Below are 19,702 nucleotides of genomic sequence, written 5' to 3' on the forward strand. Positions count from 1 at the left end.
TACTGAGATAGTTCTGTACAAGGAGACTCTCCACCACAGGTAGATCAATGAAAGTTTCATGTTGCCCTGTGGACCATGTTCTAGCAGTTTTTCAGGACAGAAATACCCACGCTCTGACAGAAAAAGATCCCACTCACTTATTCTACTACCTAGAAAAACAATATACAGTGTCAAGGATGGAATTGCTCCCATATGCATGTGGATATCTTATTATTTATTAATTACTGCATCCTCTTGCCATAGTACTAGGCTGTGGCTACGGGCAGGTGTGAGGAAACCCCTGAGGTCTCTGCCGACAGGAGCCCTTTCTCATGTGGGGCTGCCTTGTGGAACCTGTCAGTCTGAAGGGACAAGGGACCCAACCAGGCGACCCCAACTCAGTTTGACAGTTTGAGAGTCATTTACATGTTGCTATTCCAGTGTTATTTAAAGTGCTGTTATCAACAGCTCTTTTGTAGATTTCCCCATCCAGTAACTAGGGCTTACCAGCTGGAAGTACAAAATCTTATCAGTGACTTTATACTCCAGCACCATTCCTTCTCTTTTCCACTAGCCATTATTTCAACCAAAAAAGTAGGCAGCAACCTTGGTCCTGTCAGCTGAACTGGGAATAAGATACGAAGACTGCCATGAAGAAAAAGGAACATTTTTAAGAAGGTAATGGAGAGGATGTGACTGTGCAGGCATCCACATGAAAAAATATGCATCTTTAAATCCACTGCAATCTGCACTCAACTTCTGTCAGCATTCTATTTCTGCTCACAGATGCAATTTATTGTTTTTAACCACTCTCTCCACTCTACTCCAACACTTCCATAAGGCTCCTATGACCACTCTTGGCATGCTTTTAGGATGAAAGAGACAAATTAAAAACTAAAATAGATTTGCCTTTAATGTTTGCAGACGTTGTTTCACATGACCTCTCCCAGAATCCTTCCCAAAACTACAAATGGAAACAGGGGCATAAGAATTTGGGCGGTGGGGGGGGAGTAACAGAAACAACAAACAAACAAACACTTCCAAATCTGACAGTAGTTCTAATGAGAAGAAAGGTACAGTGTATATTTGCTCAAATATAAAGAATAAAAACAGTAAGAGATTTCACAATGCAAACTCTGGGGAGGTTATCAGTGAGCTCTTATGAGATCTAATCAGGCTTTTAACCAAGTTGTCATTGAACCATCACCTAGGTCAAGATATTCAAAAGCTGTCACAATACTCAAAATCACCTGTAGAGGTAAATTCTCAAACATTCTCAAATAAGCTCATCAGTTTTATCAAGGCATTGTGTCTCCAGAATAAAAAGGGAAAGCCAGCGTGGTCTCATAACATGAACTCTTGTTGATGATATCACCTTGCTGCCATAAACATTTGGGTTGAATTCATATGAAGTGTGGGGACCTTGGCTGACACAAAAATAACTCCGGAATCTTGCCCCACCCCAAAGAAGAAAACCTTACAGCATTTAACTAATGCTATTTTAAGGAAATCACTGAGGAACAGGAACATGGAGAAAACCATTCTGAGGCCACTTACTTATTGGCAAGATCCTTCTGCTCTGTAGAGGAAAAGGCATGTGTTAAGTTTTTTCTAGTGACCTTCTCAATTCCTTCTCAGAGGAAGCAAAATGTACAGTCAGCCCAACATGCTGAACCAGCAATTGTATGCCATGCTCTAAAAATATTGAGGTAAGAGAAATATTGTCTTCTCTACTCTGTACCTGCAGTAGCATGCATGATATTAATATATTAGGAATCAGAAAAGAAAGGAATAATAGGATTAAGATGCAAGCTTGCAGAATACACAATGTTGTTTCACTGTGTCTTGTGATACATAAATAAGTAATTAAGAAATGTTATCATTGAAGAGTCTGCATTCTAAAAAGACGTATCAAGAAGATTTTGAGGAAAAACAAGAGGTTTATGGAGCTTCATTCCTCCAAATAAGGGGTAAACCTATTCCTGAACAGCAATCTAAAGAAAACAGATTGATGCAAAGTATTGATAGCAGCAACAGGAAATGTGTCACCTGAGTTTAGACATTCAGTAATGTGAAGAGATAATATGCACATCTTTGTGAAATGTCATATACGTCAGTTCCCAAGAATTGACCAAGCTGGTGTCTTCACTGGCTGTAACACCTGTCCAGCTTGGGATGCAAGCTACAGCCTGCGGACTCAGGAGAGGGATAATGCTTTCTCTCCTACATAGGAAGCATCCCATGTTATCACAGATTACACTCAGACAATCTGAATATTAGTCTGTGTGGAAAAAGAAAAAAAAAAAAGCTTAACTGGTTTACATGGAGGTCACTTTCAAGCATTCCTAAAGGAGCAAAAATAAAATCTCAAGAACAGCAAAAGCTTTTTCTTTCATGTCTTTCAGAATTGTTGAGAACTAGCCAGGTCATTGCTCCCCATTGCTTATGTTTGTCACAGCACACACCATGAGGTACCCACATGAGAAGCAAAGCCCATGACCAGTGTGAATCAACAAAACCAAACTCCACACCCATCACTGTGAATGCGAGCAACCTTGGACCAAGAGGATCACCTCACACTGTTGTTACACCTCTTCCCCCAATGGCAGTACAAGTGAGAGCTGAAAAGTTACCTGCTTGTTTCCACCACAGTAACTGCTTTATGGAAAACTTAACAGAGAAAAAAATAAAGGGACTACATTTAAAAACAGATAGACAGAACAGAGCCTTCAGAGTGGAGCAATCAGAATGATCTTTGCACAGCCCCATGACACCTAGTGTGAACAACCATAAAAAAAAAACCTCCAACAGCAAATAGACTTTTTAAAAAAATCAGGTAAATAATTTGATGTCTGATATTAAAATACAGGCTGTCAGTTTGATGAAGGCTGTGGAAAAAATTAACTGCAAAACCTACTTCATATTCGGAGAGAAAAATATTAAACACAATAATTCCTTTCATAAGATAATTTTTCCTTTACATAAGATAATTATAACGTGGGCAAAATAGTGATGCAAAAAGAAAGCACTATCTTGACTCCAGTTTTGGCTACAAAAATGAAATTATTTTATAGAATTCTGATAGCAATAAAAAAATTAAGAGTTCAAATCAAGCACAATGGAACTATCTTTACTTCCTTTAGAAGTAGACAAATTCATTAAAGCATTATAAAGCAACTGTGCATTTCAACCATGAAATTTAAAAATGTAATAATACATCAATTTGTAAAATATATCTAGTTTGTGCTAGTCAGTTGGCAGCAACTAATGAAGTTACAAGTTGCCATTAACTTTTTACCTAATGAAACAAGATATTCTGAATATTATCCTGAGTTTTGACTATTCAGCAGATGACATTTTAAATGCCATGGCATTCTAGTCTACAACAGATTCAGATGTTTCAATACATGTGGGAACCAAAACAAAATTAGTGGGGCAATTAACAACTCATTTAACTGCTGAGAAACAAAGTGTAGAAACTATTGCTGCTTTGATAAGCAGTCAAGCTTCTAGTTGCTCAAAAAATTCTTAAACTACTTGACATTGTAACACAGAACAAAAGAGGACATGAAGAATGCCACATCAGGCAGGGACAGAGGCCATAGACAGCCTTCCATCACCTAGAATTTCCAAAGGTGTTTAAACCCATAGTTCACACTACCTCTAAACACAGTTCATACTAAAATGTCACTGATTTGAAAGGGAATATCCACCATTGACAAAGTTCTTGTCCCAGTTATCTCTCCCCAAAGATGCTGGAGTCATGGACAATCCCGTCTACTGCTCTCCCTTCTGAATCAGACACGACTGTTAATCATCAAGAAAAATATTTCTTTCCCTCATGGTACATGTTCTTGTTGGTTATCAAGCCCACTTTAATTATGTAATTTCTGGCTGCTCCTGCAAGATGCCATTATTTTCCCTGGTCTGGGCAGACTGGGCCCATAGCAGTTCACAGAGATCACTCTGCAGCCTCAGTCCTTGATCATTCATACCTGTCTGCCCTGAGTCATTATGATATAACACCTTCAGCAGCTGCTCTATTAAACTTGACTCCCACATCCTGACCAGGATCTTGTTTGCTTCCTCTGTCCTCAGCCTGCATTTCTCAATTCTGTCTTTCTTGAAATCAGGGGATGCAGATGACAAAGTATGTCAGCATGAAGCCCCAGTGGTACTCCAACCACTGCCTGGGCTTTCTACAGGTAATGCATTTGCCTATGAGAATGACAAAGGGCAAAATACGAGGGCCACCTTGATACCTCTGCAAATTCCTCAAGAGATGCTTGCTCCAAAACAAAATTGTCTGTATATTGGAGAGGACCAACAAACCATAATTTTCTGTATCTTTGGCTCTCTTCATGTGCCTACCCTACAGGCAAGGGGAAGAAAATCCTTTCTTCCTGCTGCTCAAAGAGTTCCTGAGCATCTTGTTGGTGAGGGCAAGCTCAATCTACGCAGCCCGGGAACTACCCTATGGGAAAAAATCATTCCCCTGTAGGCAGCTAGTCTGAGTGATGCACCACAGGTATATACCAATCTATGCACCTCATGTATCCCAGGAAAAAATCAACAAAATATGCCCTGATGTTTTGGCTTTTTTTTTTTTGTTTTGTTTTGTTTGTTTGTTTGGTAGGATGATATGGTTTGTTTGTTTGTTTGTTTGTTTGGTAGGATGATATGGAAGGAGTCCCTACTTGCACTTCACAGAATGAATTTGTGATTTGACCCACATCTGCCAAAGAGGAGAAGTGGAGGTGCAGTGGGTGGCTTATTGGTATGACCATGTATCTGGGATGCAGCATGCATCATGTTCCAGCTCAATGCAACTAAGATGAGACAGACTCCGGAGGGGATTCCTTAGCTGCCACAAGCCCAGGCAGTGGCCCATTGCAGCACCTAGCTGAGATGGACTAGCCCAGGTATTTAAAGTGTGTAGGCTGGGGCCAGAACTTAGCTACAGCTCCAGATTCTCCTGCTGATTAAGTGTTCTGGACTTACCAGCATGTCCAGGGAAAAAAAAATCAGAAAAGTTGGCCCACTGGCAGTTAAAATTGCAATACATTCTGACACATTTTCTAATAAGTAATTTTTAAGCCATTCTAGAGTATTCCTTTTACATCTGCAAGGAAAATGTTCCTGTGGAAGTCATCATCCACTACCTTGCTGGTGATAGTGGGCAGAAACCTTTCCATCAGAAAATGCAATGCAAGCTGGATTCCCACACATGCAGCTGCACAGGCAGGTTCTCTGCTCTCTGTTTTGACCAGCCAGGATGGCACTGCGCAGGGAGATTATTGTGATTACCTCCTTTAAGTAGCAAGGAAGTGCACAAGAAAATACCCAGCCCTTCTCCAGCTCCAATTTACTGTTGCTCTGCTCCTGCTCCATGGTGCTGCAGTCCTGAGGTCTTCCTGTCATCCCCCATGGTCCCTTGCTGGGGGTACCACAGCTCGTGCCCAGTGACAGGCACCTTGCTGTGTCACTTCATAGCTCATAGCTCAGTCTTGCACCTTTCCCTGTAGCTACAGCTTAAAGATTTTATCACCATGAGTACAAAATCTTTCTGAGCTCTGAAATGCTCAACAGTGAGAGCTAATGCTCTGACCTGATCTTCTTAAGCACCTTATTCCCTGTGTCCTGACCCACTGTCACCTCAACCCTGTTGTAAATAGTGCAGGGTCATGCTGTGAGCTATAACATCTATAACATACATCTTATTGTCTATACCCTCTGGAGAATACATAACGCTGGGAAATAGAAGGAATGCGTGTAGTGGCTGCTCTGTGTAAGCTCAAACCTCAAATAAAAATTAGGGATAATCTCTTAGAGCTTGAATGAATCTGGAGTCATCATTACTTACAGCAGAAGCACTTGGCAGTCCTCCTGAGAACCTTTTATAATACAACAGCACCTACCCTTGCGCTGGGGATTTCTCTCTTTACAGATTTCACACAAGTCTGCTTGCCCACACTTTCTGCATCTGTTGTTGCAGAGATCTTGCAGAAAAACCAGTTTCTTCTTTTTCCACCCTGGTATTTGGTCAAATGTTGAAACAGATTCTTTTTTCCTCAAGCCCATTTAGCCTTTTTGCTCTTCTTGGAAGGAAGTTTGATGACATGGGCCTCAAGACCCTGGGATGGGAAAGTTACAGGACAGAAAAAGCTACTGACTCATGGATTACAGCAACACACATTTTCATTTGATAAGCTGTCATACATTTTATGCCAGAAGTAGCTGTAACATTTTTTAAGCAACAACAGAGGAATAGCATGAAATGTTCCACTGCAGCTCTCAGGACCTGGCCCTGCCTGTCTTCCCAAGCAGTCAGCCACAGCCACAGTGCTTGTTTCACAGGCCTCACAACTGATGCAGATTTTTACTTTGGTAGCAGCAGGCAATAAGGACTCTTAAGAAGAAGCATGTATCCAAATTGGATCTAATTGGTCTCAATTATGACCTGAATTTCAGCCAGCAAAGCACAGCCTCATTTTGCAGCTAGTCAACTAGTGGCTAAGTCTGACTTCACAAAACCTGGAGTCATTTGCACAGCTCCAGCTCTAATAGCAAAGCTCTCCTGCTACCTGGTGTCCACAGACAAGTTGCCAAAACTTGCTATTGCATGCAGCTAACACTGAGGGCAGTGAAACAACATGCTTTGTCACTCTAACTTGCAGAATGATGGGGGAAATCCCTTTAATACAAAAGACCTACTCTTGAAGAGACATGGAGCAGATGGTGTGGAGATGTGCCACCGGTCATCCAAAAGGAGCAAGGAAGTCCAATCTATGCATAGATCTGGATTGCTTTATGCACACCTGTGACGCATAGGTAATATGCAATGATTATCTTATACTTCATTATGTTATCTTTCCTTCAGTGAAGTGAAAGAAATGTCAGTGCTTGACATTAGTTAGGTTTCAAAGAGTAACAGTGATACTTTTTTAAAATCAATACCAGCTGCATGCAGTGTCCCTTTTCACAAGGCAGAGATAAACTCAGCATAAATCTCCATTAGGAATGCCTCACATGTCCCTGAAATCACAACTCTAGCAGTTGCACCAGCCAGCACTCTTGTGGCAGCTCAGAGCTGGCAAAACCAGTAATCTCATTGCAATTTGTTCTATATCCCTCATATCAGCCACACCTGGGATATAATGAAAGAACTAAGTCTAGCCCATACTTACATCCTCTTTCATTCCCAACAGCAACCTACCCTGTGAGGATATATAGCTCTCCTGGTGATGCTGAGTCTTGCTGTATCTCCAGCTGCAGCTGAAAAAGAACAGCTTCCAGAGGCTGTGGCACCAGCAGAAGGCAGGTCTGCTGCTGGGCTGTGCGGTCGCAGGAGGCATCTGGCATCTGCCTCCATTTCTCCTGCCCTCTCCACAGTGCTGGCCCCGCGAGCAGATGGCAGAGCTGCAGAGACAGCTCTGACACCCACACATGCACCAGACCAAGTTTCACCAAAATGCAGCAATACACATGCAGCTGTGGGACCCACAAAAGCAGCTCACTCTGCCAAGGATGTGGGACAGTCTCAACAGGGCACCATGTCACTTGTCACTGACAATGCACACTGGATTGCATGTGTGACAGCAGCAAACGTCTCGTAAATTGAATATTCCTCCTGAACTGCCTCTGCACACTGATTGCTCAAGTGGTCCAGAATCAGGCACCAGAATCAACTGGATATGAGCACTCTGAAAAATAATTTATTTCAAACATTAGACATTATGAAGTTTAACTGCAGTACCACAGTACTGCTGCTAGAACAGAGCAGTATGTAAATGTTCTTCTTTTGAATCTGCAACATAATGGCAGAATGAGGGGTTTAAGTATGACTTAATACAGGCTGTTATTATGTAATATATCAGAAACCCTTCAATTTGGTGCCTTGAATGGATTTTTAAAAAATAGTTTCTAGACTGGTTGCAATTCTATCTGCAGTGCTCTGTCTTTGCCCAAGCAACGGAAGACTGTTAGATTGAAACAAAATGGCAAAGAATTTCAGGGGTTTGCTGCTGCAGCTGCTTGGGTTTTAAGGCGCTGCCTTGAAAGTATCGCTTACAGTGCTAAATCACTTTCTTTACATACCATGAATGAATACAAACCTCCAATTTTCTTTCTGTTTACCTAAGAGTAATATTCTGAATTTGAACAGCATTTCAGCTGACAACTGACATATACATTTAACATCAATGGGGAATAAGACACTTCTGGCATTCATCATTTCAGGCAGGCTAAGCTAAAGGAAAAAGTTAGCAAACTTGGAAAAGAAGTACACAAGCTGTTTAAAAATGAACTTCAGAATTCATTTCTAATTTTCCTGACCATCAGCAATACCAGTCCAGAGCCTCCTGTGAGCTTACATGAGTGACACAATAATCCTTACCATTTTTAAGATGGTGCTTGGAAAGCTTTTAAAGGTTATGACTCTACACAACCCTAGGCTGGATTCAAGAAAATCCTTTCCAATCTCACATTCATGAGGCTGTCCCATCCTCCCCACACCTTGAACAGCAACACTGAACAGCAAAGACAATACATTTCCAAAAAGTTGGGAGTCTGTATTTTATTAAAGATGGGCATTGACAATTTAAGGCCATTTATAAAAATATTGCTGAGACCCACCAGGTAGCACGCAGTCCTGCAGTTGGTTTGGGACCTCCAGCCCCTCCCTGTGCTGATAGCTTTTACCTTCCCACTGGGCACCTGCAAGCGCCACTTCTCTGACCACCTTGCAGCACTCCATGCCCTGTCTGTCTGTCTGACTGTCCCATTCCCTTCCCATGGCACTGCCATGCTGAGAACAAGGCCCACCTCTGCACAGGTTGAGCTGGGACATCACTGCTGCAGCTGCTGCTTCCCTCAGGATGCCTCACATGTGTAGGAGCTATTTTAAGCTTCTTCCCCTAGCTCAGCCAGAAGAAGGCTTTCAAGGCAGAAAGCAGCAGCACAGCTGGACCCCATGGCAGGATTTGGTCAGGGCAGAGCAATGGTGTGACCAACACCCCTGTCTGCATGGCCACCTCCCAGCTGGGGGCTAAACACTGGCTGTGACAACAGGTTCATGTCACATTTCTGTTATCCAAAACACCATTTTATTTCCACAATCTTTTGCCCAACACATTTTATTGCCAATAGCAACAAAGCAGTATCTGTTCCCATAAAATACAGGTACTGCTAAGCTGAAAAAAACCTCCCTATCCCTCAGATCTCAGGGTAATTAGTATGTAGACATGGAAATTCTTAATAACACGTTAACTATTGTTGGAAAGCTAATTTGTGGGAGTTCTCAAGCTCACTGGTTGGCATTGTTGAAAAGACAAAAAAGTTTAAAGCCTTTCTTTGCACACCATCCAATTTTTTATGCACTACATCAGCTAGAAGTAGAGCCAAATTGAAAAATTTCTGCCATTTTATGCACCATGGAAACAAGAAACCTGTCAATCTGCAATTACCTATTCTACATCCATTTGAGATCAATTTCTGCTGTGGGAGTATAGCCAACAGGTTCAGACCTACAATGGGAGATTGACATAGTTTATTTTTTGTTTCATTCTCAAATAAGTATAAATATTAAAACATAAATCAGATTAATGTCAGGGTGCATTTTAAACTGCATTACAGTCTAATAAAGACTATAAACTTTTCTTCTCATGTAATTTCTCACAGCAATGTCAACAAGAGGATATAAAAATATTCAAAGTGTTCATCTATAAATCCCACTGTGATAAAATTGCACACTGATTTCCTAAGCAATCTCATATATTCAGATTTTCTTCTAGAGCTGAAATACTTCTTGGTTGAACCCTATGAAAGCTACTTATTTTTAACAGCTCATACTAATTTAGTATTTTTTCCCCATAAATTAAACACTGCCACTTTTTAAACTAGAGATAATTTGTCTGATGGACTACTTTAGCCTGAAGGTTTATTGTGTTTAATTCAGAGTTTTTGTACCTTTCAAATGCTGGTGCTCATTTGTGAAACTCTCAAAAGTACATTTTAAAATCCTCAGTATAAGAAGTTCTTAAAAGAACTCAGATGCTTCAATATCACGCGCATCATCCCTTTCAGTGGGATTCCCCAAAGTCGTGCACAGCTTAAGTGCTTTTCTGTGTCAGGTTTGAAACTTTCATGTTAATTAAGAGTGCTCCAAGCAGAATTAATGGTTATGACTGCCTACCGTGCTCACAGCAGCTACAAGGCTCTCTCAGCTTTGACTCAAACCATTAAAACAGAATGAGCAGTGATAGCACATTTTCAGTATCTCTAGCAATACAAAAGGCAGGCAAACCCAGATGAGGTGATGTGGACAGGAAGGTTTAGATCCTTCTTCCAGGCACAAGAAGATTCATCAGGGCAGGTGGTACAGGCATAACTCTGCTTCTTTGAAAGAGGGTAGTAGTTGAAGGCATAACTAGCTCTCCCCAAATGTAACCTCCAGAATCTCTGATTTCACCAGCATGCCAGGCAGCAAACTGGGGCAAGCAAAGAGCAGACATGTTTGTACGACTGAACACACTGTTAGTGTATTCACATCCTAAAATAGGAGTGAAAACTCTTTCCCAAGAGCCACATGACGGCGTGTCTTCATCTGTGGTGCGCAGAGGTTTTGTGATTACAAATTGCAACCCAGAACAACTACTAACCATTTACCAGAGAAAACCATCGTTGCTGAACAGTTACTCTCCGTAGGTCTTCACAGCAGAATCAAGCAGCTTTCTGGAGACACCTGTTATCCACAACCAGGTATTTGGTTCCACACAGGTGTACATGGGTGAAGCAGTAGCTCAGACTATTCAATATACGTCCCTTTGGATTAAAATTCATGACTTATTAATGGCATTTTAAATATGCACTATCTGGCACAAAGAATATGGTCTTTGAAAAACTCTAATGCTGATAAATTACATAACATTTCCATAATGATACAGGAGAACTGAAGCACTTTCTCTTTATGTATTTTCATGTGATTTCTTAAATCCCAGATGGAGAATAATTTGTCTTCAGTCTAGTTGTACTTGAGGCACTACCAGTCTGACATTTTACTTTCAGGTTCTAGCAACATCAGTATTGAGATCAGAGGTATTAAAACTTAGAAAATCTGGCATGTTATGTCAAATTACAAAGACAGTATCTGAGAGCAAATGGAAGAACAGACAGACTGAATTAAGTAGCAGAAAAGGGGAATGTAACAGAATGATAGGACAGAAGATAGGGACAAATGCACAAAAGTGAAAGATTAAACAAATATTCTAGCGTAATCAGATGGGTGTGAAGAAAAAACATTCAACATAGTTGAAAGCACAAATGTAGGGATATAAATTCAGACATAAAACATGCAGCTACACACTGCATGTGTATGGGCATTGTCCCCTAACACTTATGCACATACAAGATTTTATTTGCAACATTTGCATAAGCTAGAGGGTAATACTCATGTAAGTAATATGTACAAGAGGTAGCAGGATTTGGCCTCTCACTGTTTTTTCTTGTGTTCATCATGTATATCTGTAAAACATTTAAGCAGGCATTTCAACTTCGAAGAAGACTGAACTTGGAAATAATGGGACCTAAGGGAAACCTTTCCAGGAAAGCTGGTGGAATTGCAGTTCTGCAAAGCACCGAGAGGAATACCCTAAGGACTAATTATTTGACAATACAACTAATGGTATTACTTTGAAGCATAATAAAGTTAAACCTGCAGCTTGTGTAGATGTGCAGTACTTGCTGGAGGAAAGCACAATCGATGTGTGAATCCAGAATGGGAGAATCCTAATTAACCCTCTAACTGCTAGCAGCAGGAAGGCTAATAGCAACTCTGAAGTGGTGCAAGTGACTTAATCCTAAGGGATTGCTTCTGTTAATGAGACACTGACTATTAGCTGTCCTCTGCCGTGTTTGCAGCAATGAGGCACCTTCAGAAGGCAATAAACAACTGGTTTGACTAATAGCAGGCTGGGACTCCCCTGAGTGACAGAAGTTACTGTCCGAGTGACAGGAGTTATTGTCCTCATCCTACAGATAAGAAACTAAAGTCCGGTATGCCACTTCCCATGATCCACTGGTCAGTCCAGGGACAGAGTTTATGGGTCAAGGCCATTTAGGATGACACTACAATTCTCCTCTAGAAGACTACATCTGATGCTCTTCTGGGAATACTGTTTTACAGGATGTTAAAAAACATGAAGCATAAAAAAAACCCCAACAGAGTCTGTCTTTAGTAATACAATAATTAAACTTCTTACAAAGCATTCTCATTTTGAAACTACAAAAAAAAGGCTTTCAAAGTCTTTAATCGAACAAACACCCATGACCTTCCTTCTCCAAGAGTTTCTGGCCATGGCTTGACAAAACAGCACAAAATCTCAATATTATTCATATGGGTACCCAAAATATATGGAGCCAGGCTTCACAATACTACTTCCCTTATCTCAGATGGCTCAGTAGTCTTCTAGGCTATTATCCTATCATTTCTATCCACCTCTGCTAGTACTGTGCCTCAGCTTCATTTGCACTACTAGAAAGATGCAAAAGATAGGCTTCTACAAGACTAAACAAAAATTAAAACCAATATAAAAAAATAAAACACTTTAAGAGCAGTCCTCAAGGAAGCTACATGTTTTACTGTTTAATTTCTTCAAGATATCTATGTTGCAAAGTGCAGCTAGAAACACTTCTACAAAAATCAAATTAGTCATTTAGCACCATCCACAGCAACCACTTAGACAAGACTTTTCTGCAGCATACATTGTTTCATAAAAAATATTAAATAATTATTTCAATTGATTTTATGTTTCAATTACAATGTTCAGACTTTGCAAACTATTGCAACATACACAAGTTTAGTTACAGAAAGGATGGATTTCAGAAGTCATAATATTGTGGGCTTTACAGAAAATATGTGTTCCTTGAAATGATACTTGAATATCCTGGAAGAAGAAATTACCTCTAGCCTATAAAATAGAATATCTGGCAACACTCCATAAAGTAGAACACAGTGGCCTCTAAAAATAAGCCATGGTGCTATCAGCAGCACAGATTACTTTTTTTCTGACAGAGACAGCCCGATGCATCCAGAAATTACTCCGAGGGGCCACAATCAGCCAGCAGCCGGTTCAGCCACCCCAGCTGCCCTGCCACGCCATGACAAGGGGGTTGGCCTTGTCACCATCCAGCCTGGGCACAGCCTGTGCGGCAGCAGCTCTGCCATAAGGCTGCCAGCAGCACCAGCAGGCAGCTGGGGTGGCATCCCGTGAATGGGACGGCAAGTCAGGGGGTGCATTTCTGTTTGTGTAAATATGCACGTGTGTGTGCTTTCATACACATGTACCTTCACACACACATCCATGCACAATGTGCACCAACAGATAGATACACATACATATCTAAAATCACAGAATGAGCTGGGCAGGAAGGGACGACAAGGATCATTGAGTCCAACTGCTGGCCCTGCACAGTATCACACCAGAGCACTGTCCAAGCACTTCCTGAGCTCTGTCAGGCTGCTGCTGTGACCACTGCCCTGGGCAGCTGTTCCAGTGCCCAGGCACTATCCGGGTGAAGCACCTTCTGATACACAACCTAAACCTGGCCCCGGGCGGGGAGCCCCGGCCCCGGCCCCGGCCCCGGCCTTACCCTCCGCCATGGCCGCAGCGCCGCGCTGTCGCCATGGCGACGCGGGCCTGCTCGGGCCCTGTCCTCACACCGCCGGGTGTCGGGCGTCGCTGCCCGCCGGGCTGAGGAGGTGACAGCGTGTCCGAGCCCCTTGCACGGCCCCCGCTGCAGCCCACCGCCCTTCCAGGCAGCGATCGAGTGAACCCCTTCGACCTGCCGCTGCAAAGGACTCAAATTTTCTTTAAGATACATCTTTCCCCAGTAGTTGTGGAGATTTCCATCTGTCTGAGCTTTAGAAAGTGAAAGAACATTTTATTCTAAATGCCATCACGCCAAAACAGCTAAAATATTCTGTCTTAGTGATATTAAATAAAACTGTGTGGTTTAAATTTAGCTGTGAGTTTTAGCAGACAGGCTTGCAATGCCTGGTTCTTCTGACTCTAAAACAACTGTGAAAAGTATAAAAAAAATACAAATAATAATATACTGGCAAGATGCAACCTTCCAGTGCCCAGGCACTATCCGGGTGAAGCACCTTCTGATACACAACCTAAACCTGCTCTGACACAACCTCAGGCCATTCCCTCGGGTCCTGTCTCTGCGCCCCAGAGGAAACCAGTGTGTGTCCCCCGGTGCGTGTCCCTGCGCTCCCCCGGGCCCAGCCCCGGCCAAGGCTCCCCGCGCCGCCGCCGCCCCTCGCTCCGCCCGAGGCCTGAGGCGGGCGGGCCTCACTCGGTGGCGCCCGGCCCCCGGCCCGTACAAATAATAATATACTGGCAAGATGCATAGAAATATTCCTAGAAAATAAATATTAATTAAATTGCTAGAGCTAAAACCTTGTCCTACTACAGGAGGTGCTTGTTTATCAGATGTTCAGTTTTGCAAAGCCCGCGTGGATGACTCTTCCTCACACACTCAATTCCACCGCTTGAACAAACAGTTAATGATGTTCTTCTCAGTATTCATGGAAATCTAAAATTTAAAAAATAACACATGGAGCACAAACAAGGCTTCTTTGATTTAAAAAAATAAAAAAAATTAAAAATACTTTTTTATAACATTTTAACATTTGCTATTTGCCTTTTAGCCACTTATTTTTGCTTTTTTTATTGAACATGGCTCAGAGTAAAGAGGGTATAATAGATACCCAAGAGAATACATTTTTATTCTGTTGGGAAAACAGCTGATTATGCTCTCTAACAAAGCTGATCCCTCTGAAAGGTTATCTACTGACTTGGAACAGTTTATTAAAGTAACTAAATATTTCAAACTACATGTCTGACTGCAAGAGTACAGATTTGTTTTCTCTCAAATTCCTAACAGAAATTTTGGTGAGAATAGCATGGTCGATGAATTTAGAGGATGCAGCAGCAGAAGGAAAAACCCTTTATCTTTCAGCCGTACAGGGGTCCTATTTCTTATTCCCTTAACACCTCCACAGAGATAACTTGTCTTTCCTGATTGTAGGTCTATGGTGGTGGGTCAGGCACAGGTTTGAAGATGGAGAAAAGTGCAAAATACATTGTTTTGGCAAGGATGGACCTCTCTTATCTCTTCCCTCCCCTAAACAAATGTAGAATTTCATGTTCTTGAATACTGTGCCATTATTTTCCAGGTCATTCATCACAGGACACTTACAGCTCTTCTACAAATGCTACACTAATTCAAAGTATTTACTAGATATCCCTCAAAAACCTTAATAAAATCCTGTTCTAGTCATTTGGGTTTTCATGACAAATCCATGCCCAAAATATAAACAACTCTCAGTTTTAAAATAAATACAAGTATTGCATATTGTGCTTATTTATTGAGATTAGTGCGTGTTCATAGTAGATTTTGAATGGATGTGAGTCACTGCAACTGTGGCATGGTATGACAGTAACTCCACTTGGGCATCCACCTCTAACATCTTCCCAGCAATTTCTCCAGGGCTTGCACTTGGCTTTCCTCAAAACCCCTTCCTCACTGACGGGCACTAATCTTTGTTTCCTCCAAGAGGGGTGGTAAGAAAAGCAGTGTGTAAATGCTGATGAAGAAAGGGGACATCGTGAAGTGTACCACAGCTATGACATGTCATTTACACCACCACATCTACTGCCTCTGGCCCTCGTGAGCTGCTAAAATAGCTCCTTGGGGAAGGTGTTGTTGTGAGTGTATAAAGGCCTTGCTCAAATCCTGGATGTTCATATCGAACTTGTTAAGTTTGATAACTTTAGCCTAGCTACAGAATCTTCACTGACTCAGAGCTCATACAAATTTCAGCACACAGCATTTTGCACTGTCCTGCCTGTGCTGTTGCGCTTCCACTCAGGACAATTACTGTAAATCAAAGTGCTTCATTTGCATTGTCCGCTCTAGCTTGGAGTTTGCTTTTGCTTCCAGTAGTTTGCAGCCAAGCGTCCTTATTCTCCCAATTCCTAACACATCAGCCTTCAATGTCTTGCCTGTCTCCAGGAGCAGAACAAAATACTGAATGAGAAAGTACTTCAAAATGAGAACTCTGCTTTAAAATTTCCTGGCAAAGTATCTTGAAAAATCTGTGTAGGGAAAAAAATGCTAACAGTTATAAGGCAGATCAAATACCTGATATATGGACCTGAACCATATAGCTGTTTCCCTTTTAACTTAATGCACAGATACCTCAAACCAAGGATATGAGTGGGCTGAAACAACTAATCACATTTTGGCACAGACAAGTACAAAAGGAAACCCAGAACTACTAATTCAACAGCTTGAAATATCAGCTGCTGCATGCAAGATCTTTACAGAGCTCCTCTGAAGAGAACATACCCTTTTAAAATTGTGATTTTTCATCTTAAAAATGTCAGAAGATATCTCAGGAAAATTATAAAAGAATCCAGCATCATTGATATAAAGCGTGAATCCACTGAAGTCTCATAGACATAAGGTTCCCTTACCTCCACTCCTAATTTCATCACATACATTCCTCTCAGCTATCAGGGTCCTATCACACATTTTGCATATTTTCCATGCACATATTCAGAAATGTTATTCAGCAATAAAAAACAGGTCTAAACTGGGAGAAGTGATGTAAAAGAGAGAAGTTCAAGGAACTATATAATAACAAAAAGCTACAAAGCTGTGTCGCCCCATGGCTTCAGGGCTGCAAGCATCTCAACACATCTTTACTCCAAAAACATTTGCCAAAGACCTTCACTGTAGAACTCCCTCTGTGGGTCCTTGGGGACGATATAACTGAAGGCACAAAGAAGCCTATTCATTTGTCCTTCACAGAGAAAGTAGGTGGATAACTGTGATTTTGTGTCAGGACTCTTACCTGTAGCTCCTCTGCAATGAAAGGGGTACAGCTGTGCTGTTCAGCAGGCATTTCTATGTCACTGTACCCTTTTCCACCAATGTGACATGAATGACCCAAGTGTACCTTCATTCCACTCTTCCTCTGGGATCAGCAGCTGATTTTAGTGACTCAGAAACAGATTCTTCAAAACAGGGTATTATCTAAACATTAGCTGTTCACCAAATGTTACACAGTAACCAGATAAAAATGAGAAAAAGACTGTCATTCCTTGCCTATAATGTATCTTTCCCTACAGAATTTAGGTAAATTACACTTGAGAGCAGCTACCTCGTTCCTTCATGTGTAGGAGGGGAAGACAGCTTCTCCTCTGGCTTGTTCTCTTTGTAACTGCAGGCTTTGATCCTATGCTCAGAGTAGATGAAGAGAAGCCTAACAGAGTGGGCAGAAAAAAACATACAGGCATGCCCTCCGTTATTTCCTCTACCACTGACCTCTTCCAGGCTACTGGTATATTTGTATTAACCTTATCTGACATAATTTTTCTTTCTTTCAAAAAAAAATTCTTCCTGTTCTCACCTACAGAACAGCAAAAAGTACATAAATTATACATAAAAGTGCATAAAATGGCATAATTTGCTTTACTTTTTATATAAATAATAAACCTAGAAGCCCAAAATCTGACCTCTTAAATAAAATGTCAGCATATGATTCCTTGACACATATGGAGTTCACCAGTGCTGAAAGGGGAAGATCCAAGCCTTGTCCTTCCTTCCCTCCTGCTGGCTGCATATCTTCCTTCTACCTTGTGCTGGCTCTGCCATTCACTGAGAGCAAATATGAGTCACAGAGGTAGTAAAAATACAATCCATCAAAAAGTGAGTAGTGTTCTGCCCTATTAAGAAAACCAGAAAAGGATCTGACAAGCATCTCAATCAGCACATCCAGTAAATTGGACCTTGCAATTAGAAGAGGAAGAAATAGAGGGGAAGGCAGGAAGGGTGAGATGTTCTTTTGGAGGGAAAAAGCTCAGTGGCTGTCTGAGTCCATAAGTAAAACACTGAAGGCAGAAAGGGGGACTATCAAGTTTGAAGGCTGCTGATAATAGCAGCATCTCAAACCCCTTTCAGTCCATGGGATGGCTTTGGAACTGTCCTGGCAAATATCTCTTACTGCTCATGTACAGCTACTGTCCTATAGATCTTTAGCTCTTCCTGTTCAGCTTCAACAAAGCTGCATTTGAGGAAAAGTGACTGAACATACATTAAAAATTAGTTGCTAGGAAAAAAGAAGCATTTCTTTACTGCAGTAATATTCTTCAATGTCAAGGAGCTGCTGGCAGTGCTCGGCCTCTGGGACTATGCCTAAAGAGCTACAGCAGAAAAAAGCTCTTTCTTTTATGTGTAAGTGCCAGGATACTGTTCCCCATCCCACCCAGGCACAGAAATGGCCCTAGAGATCCATATATTTTAACCTTCAGACTTTATTACCATTAATTATATCTGGAAGTGAAGCCAGGATCCCCCAGAACACGGTAGCAGGAACAAAACACAATCATCCATCTGCCTAGCAACATGGGTTGCCATGAGTACTTCTCCCCGTGCTCCACAGGCAGCAGGGGCTCGCCACTGAAAGCCAAGCCAAGCTCAAGAGCCCCTTGGAAAAGGGCAAAGAGAGCCTGCTTCCTCAGATGAACACATTCCATCTCCAAGACCTTCCTCTGGAACCTAGAATATGTCAGCCAGCAGCCTGAAATTTGGAAATGAGGGACTTCTGGAGTACTGAGACAATGCCACTGGAATTGCTCTTGCAAGAAGCAAAAGCAATGACGTTGGGAACATCAATGCTGTTAAAACTCCATTCTTCACTTCTCTGTTCTTCTGAGAAAGTTCTTTCCATGTTTTAATACCATGCCAAAAAAAATCCCAATAACATACTGTCAAATCATTGACTTTTCACACTTACAAAGAAAAGAAGAAAAACCTGTGAATGGTACTGAAGACATGGAATTACTTTATGACATCCCTAGCTCAGGAGGTCTTTGAATCACAAACCATTTGTAGGAGGTTGAGAGACAGAGTATTTAAGGTAGTCATTTATGTGGTTCTCTACTAAGCACCTGCTTTAGGCCTCATTAGAAGAAAGGATACTCAAAGAGACAGGTTTTGACATGTCCCAGAAGGTTCATTTTGCTGAACTTAGAAAATGCAAAAGATTACTTGGTAATTATTTAATATTTAAGGGAGACCCCCCCTGATAATGTGGTTATCCAGAAGCTATTTAAAAATAGTGATTTGTGAGGAAAACACAAATTCAAGGTTTCAGACTGACATTTGGACAATATTGTAATTGAATGGGACTGTTGAATAATGGAATTATATTCATGTTACCAATATTGTGGTACTAACCTTTAAAAAAAAGCTCTTACTTTGTTGTTTGCTATATCATAACATGTAATTTAAGAGTATAAAGGCCATAGCAGAGATAAATAAGCCCAAAGTGCATTTTACAAAGATGTCAACCACGACGCAGAAGTAGTTAACCTTGGAATGAGAGAAGGAACTAAAGGTTATTCATCTGAATGACCATATATGGCCCTTAATCAGTTGAGGCATGAAATAGTACTTTTTAATACTTAGAAAAATCTTCCTAGCTCATGAGTAGCACAACTACTTCCTTTTCTATCACCTGTCAAGATTATTTGGGCATGAAAATGGTGCTGTATTCAATAAGTTAGTAATAATCAAAACCAAAATGGACCTGGGTATAGAAAATCTAAGCACTTCTGATTATTCTACTTTCTTCAGAATGCAAATCTTC

At 41.3% G+C, this 19,702-nt stretch overlaps 1 protein-coding gene across 2 annotated transcripts in view; it reads right to left on the reverse strand.

The window, feature by feature from the left end:
- The window catches only part of EFCAB2 (EF-hand calcium binding domain 2), a 29,709-nt gene extending 15,853 nt beyond the window's left edge, over window positions 1-13,856 (reverse strand). For both annotated transcript variants that reach the window (XM_039697907.1, XM_039697909.1), the window contains exon 1: window positions 13,627-13,856. In XM_039697907.1, coding sequence (XP_039553841.1) covers window positions 13,627-13,636 — 10 coding nt within the window. In that variant the 5' untranslated portion in view covers window positions 13,637-13,856. The remainder of the gene's footprint in view (window positions 1-13,626) is intronic.
- Between the last annotated feature and the right edge of the window lie 5,846 nt (window positions 13,857-19,702).

Source organism: Passer montanus, unplaced genomic scaffold (assembly GCF_014805655.1).
Source record: "Passer montanus isolate IOZ18808 unplaced genomic scaffold, ASM1480565v1 scaffold12, whole genome shotgun sequence".
Classification (NCBI taxonomy): domain Eukaryota; kingdom Metazoa; phylum Chordata; class Aves; order Passeriformes; family Passeridae; genus Passer; species Passer montanus.